The 2,393-nt window shown below is 38.6% G+C and overlaps 1 protein-coding gene across 1 annotated transcript in view; it reads left to right on the top strand.

The window, feature by feature from the left end:
• Nucleotides 1–693: 693 nt before the first annotated feature.
• c1qtnf6b (C1q and TNF related 6b) overlaps nt 694–2,393 on the top strand; it is a 16,720-nt gene continuing 15,020 nt past the window's right edge. Inside the window, exon 1 of the mRNA XM_014015513.1 lies at nt 694–894. Within this exon, the coding sequence (XP_013870967.1) occupies nt 697–894 (198 nt within the window). The 5' untranslated portion in view covers nt 694–696. The remainder of the gene's footprint in view (nt 895–2,393) is intronic.

Here is a 2,393-nt window from a genome sequence, read left to right as displayed (position 1 = left end):
CAAAAAGACTTTTTGGCTGGATATAAGATTTTAAAACTTGGTTAGATGGACCTTTTTTGCCGTGTAAAAGTGAAAAGTACGATGAAAAATAATTACTCAAGTAAAGTACAGATAACCAAAATTTCTACTTAAGTACAGTAACAAAGTATTTGTACTTAGTTACTTTACAACTCTGGTTAAAAGCTAAATGTTGCAACAACAAAAAAGCTAAATCTGGAAACTTTCAAAAGCAAAACTGAGCTAATATCTAAAATGCTAACTAAAAGCTAAAAGCAGAATATTGTCAAAAATAAAACATGCATGCTGCAGCAGATTTCAGACATTTCTAAAAGAAATGAAGGAAAAAGACATCTCGACTGATCATTTGCATATATGAGTGATTAAAAACACAAAGTATGCAATAACAAAGCAGACTGTAGAAAAAAATCATGAATTTAAAAAAAAATTGCTCAAAGTAAAGTGTGAGCAGTGGAGGGGAGATGGAGGACTTCATGACCCGTTTTTCTTTTCTTTATTTTTTTAAACCCTCCACGTCACGTTCAGCTTTTTTGTTTGAAAACATCTGGATGGATTCAACCAGCTGTTTTTAAATCTGCCCAGGTGTGCAGTTTGAACAGAAGGATGATTATGTGGGAAAGCTAGGTGAGTCCAGGTGGGATAATGATCAGCTGATGTTTTTTTCTCTTTTCTTTTTTTATGATGTGGTACATGATAGATGTGTGTAGTCAGAGGGAGAGGGAGTGTGTGTGTGTGTGTGTGTGTGTGTCTGCAGGGGAGGTGTGTGTATATGGTGGCGGTGAGGGGGGGAGGCTAAAGCAGGAAAAACTTTCCTCAGTAGTTCCACCTCTCAATCTGACAGCAGAAGCTCGCCGTTTCCTCCTCGACTTGCACCAGGTAAGAGAAAAAACAACCAAACAGTCTCACATGACAGCGACCGGACCGACATTCGGGTCCTCATCCCTCTGCAGAATAATCCAGACAGAAGCAGGAGGCGGAGGGGAGAGAGGAGATGACAAAGTAGGAGAAAAGGGCGAGAAAAGGAGGAAAAGAAACACCCGGCGGCGCCTTGATGTTCTTGCAGAAACGTGCAGGATTGTAGAAAAGTTCTCCTCCAGTCGCCAGCTCAGCAGAAGGGTTTTCAAAGGCAGGTTACTGTAACACCGCCGCGCACGGCCACGCGCACGCAGGCGCGCTGCCCGGCTCTGTGTGGGTTTTGCTTTGTGTGTCTTTTGTGCAGTTTTTATCCGGACTGCAGCTGCACGCCAAACTGATGCTCAGCGCTGTTGTAGACGTGGCTCCTCGTGCRCGTTTTAACAGGCTGCTGGATTCATTGTTTTTTTTTTTTAATAAGCTGACAAACCTTCCTGCAGGCTTTTGGCTGTGCAAAAGTTTTAAAGCTGTTCATTTTAAACTTKGCCCAAAAAGTAAGTAATCTAGTGCTTTGGTAGATTATTTCTTTGTTGTAAATGCTTCTTTGTAGTAAATCTTAAATAGTAAGCCTGTTCATTTCTATTTCAAATGTTGCCAAATTTGGAGCTGTGGATTACATGAAATATTTGCTTAATCTCCTCTGACATTGCCAAAGAGCCTATTTGGCTGTTGACATTTGTTTTGAGCTATTGGTAACCCAGGTGCATGCCAATCAGGTGTGCGGCATAAGATTTTTGATGCTTTTTAAAATAATTTGGTTACTTGATCAGGGAAAGTGCAGTGTGATTTGAAATAATTTTTAAAAAAATGAATATGTAGGCAAAAACAGAAAGTGTCAGGCTTTAACAAATTAATGTGAAGATGGACAGCATCTTTTTTCTTTTATTTTCTTTTTGTTTTAAAGCCACTTCAGTAGAAAACAAAAGTGAATGTTAGTTTCTTAAGTTCTGCATCATCAGTGGCTTTTTTTTTACAATATAGTAAAGAAGAAAAGGAAAAAGTAGAAGAGAAATACAAGAACTGAAAAGAGAGAACCCGATACAACATGTGAAATGAACACCAATAACACACAGGACACCACACCCGACATCTGATCATCAGCAAATGAAGAGAACAAACACTCAGCAACCAAATGTAAACAGATGTATACATATACGCACATAAATAAACATATATACACACACATACAGATGTTAAAATAAGTATTGAACACKTCACCACTTTTCTCAGTAAATATATTACTAGAGGTGCTAATGACATGAAATTTTCACCAGATGTCAGTAACAACCCAAGTGATCCATACATACAAAGAAATCAAACCATAAATGTCCAGAAATGAAGTTATTTGTAATAATGTGGAATGGCACAGGGAAAAAGTATTGAACACACTTGTGTGCCATTTGACCTCCAAACATGATGTGTATTCTGGCATCCAAACAGTTCAATGTTGGTCTCATCTGACC

The sequence above is a fragment of the Austrofundulus limnaeus genome, unplaced genomic scaffold (genome assembly GCF_001266775.1).
Source record: "Austrofundulus limnaeus strain Quisiro unplaced genomic scaffold, Austrofundulus_limnaeus-1.0 Scaffold130, whole genome shotgun sequence".
In the NCBI taxonomy this organism is placed as follows: Eukaryota; Metazoa; Chordata; class Actinopteri; order Cyprinodontiformes; family Rivulidae; genus Austrofundulus; species Austrofundulus limnaeus.
This window is presented reverse-complemented; position numbering and strand designations above follow the sequence as displayed.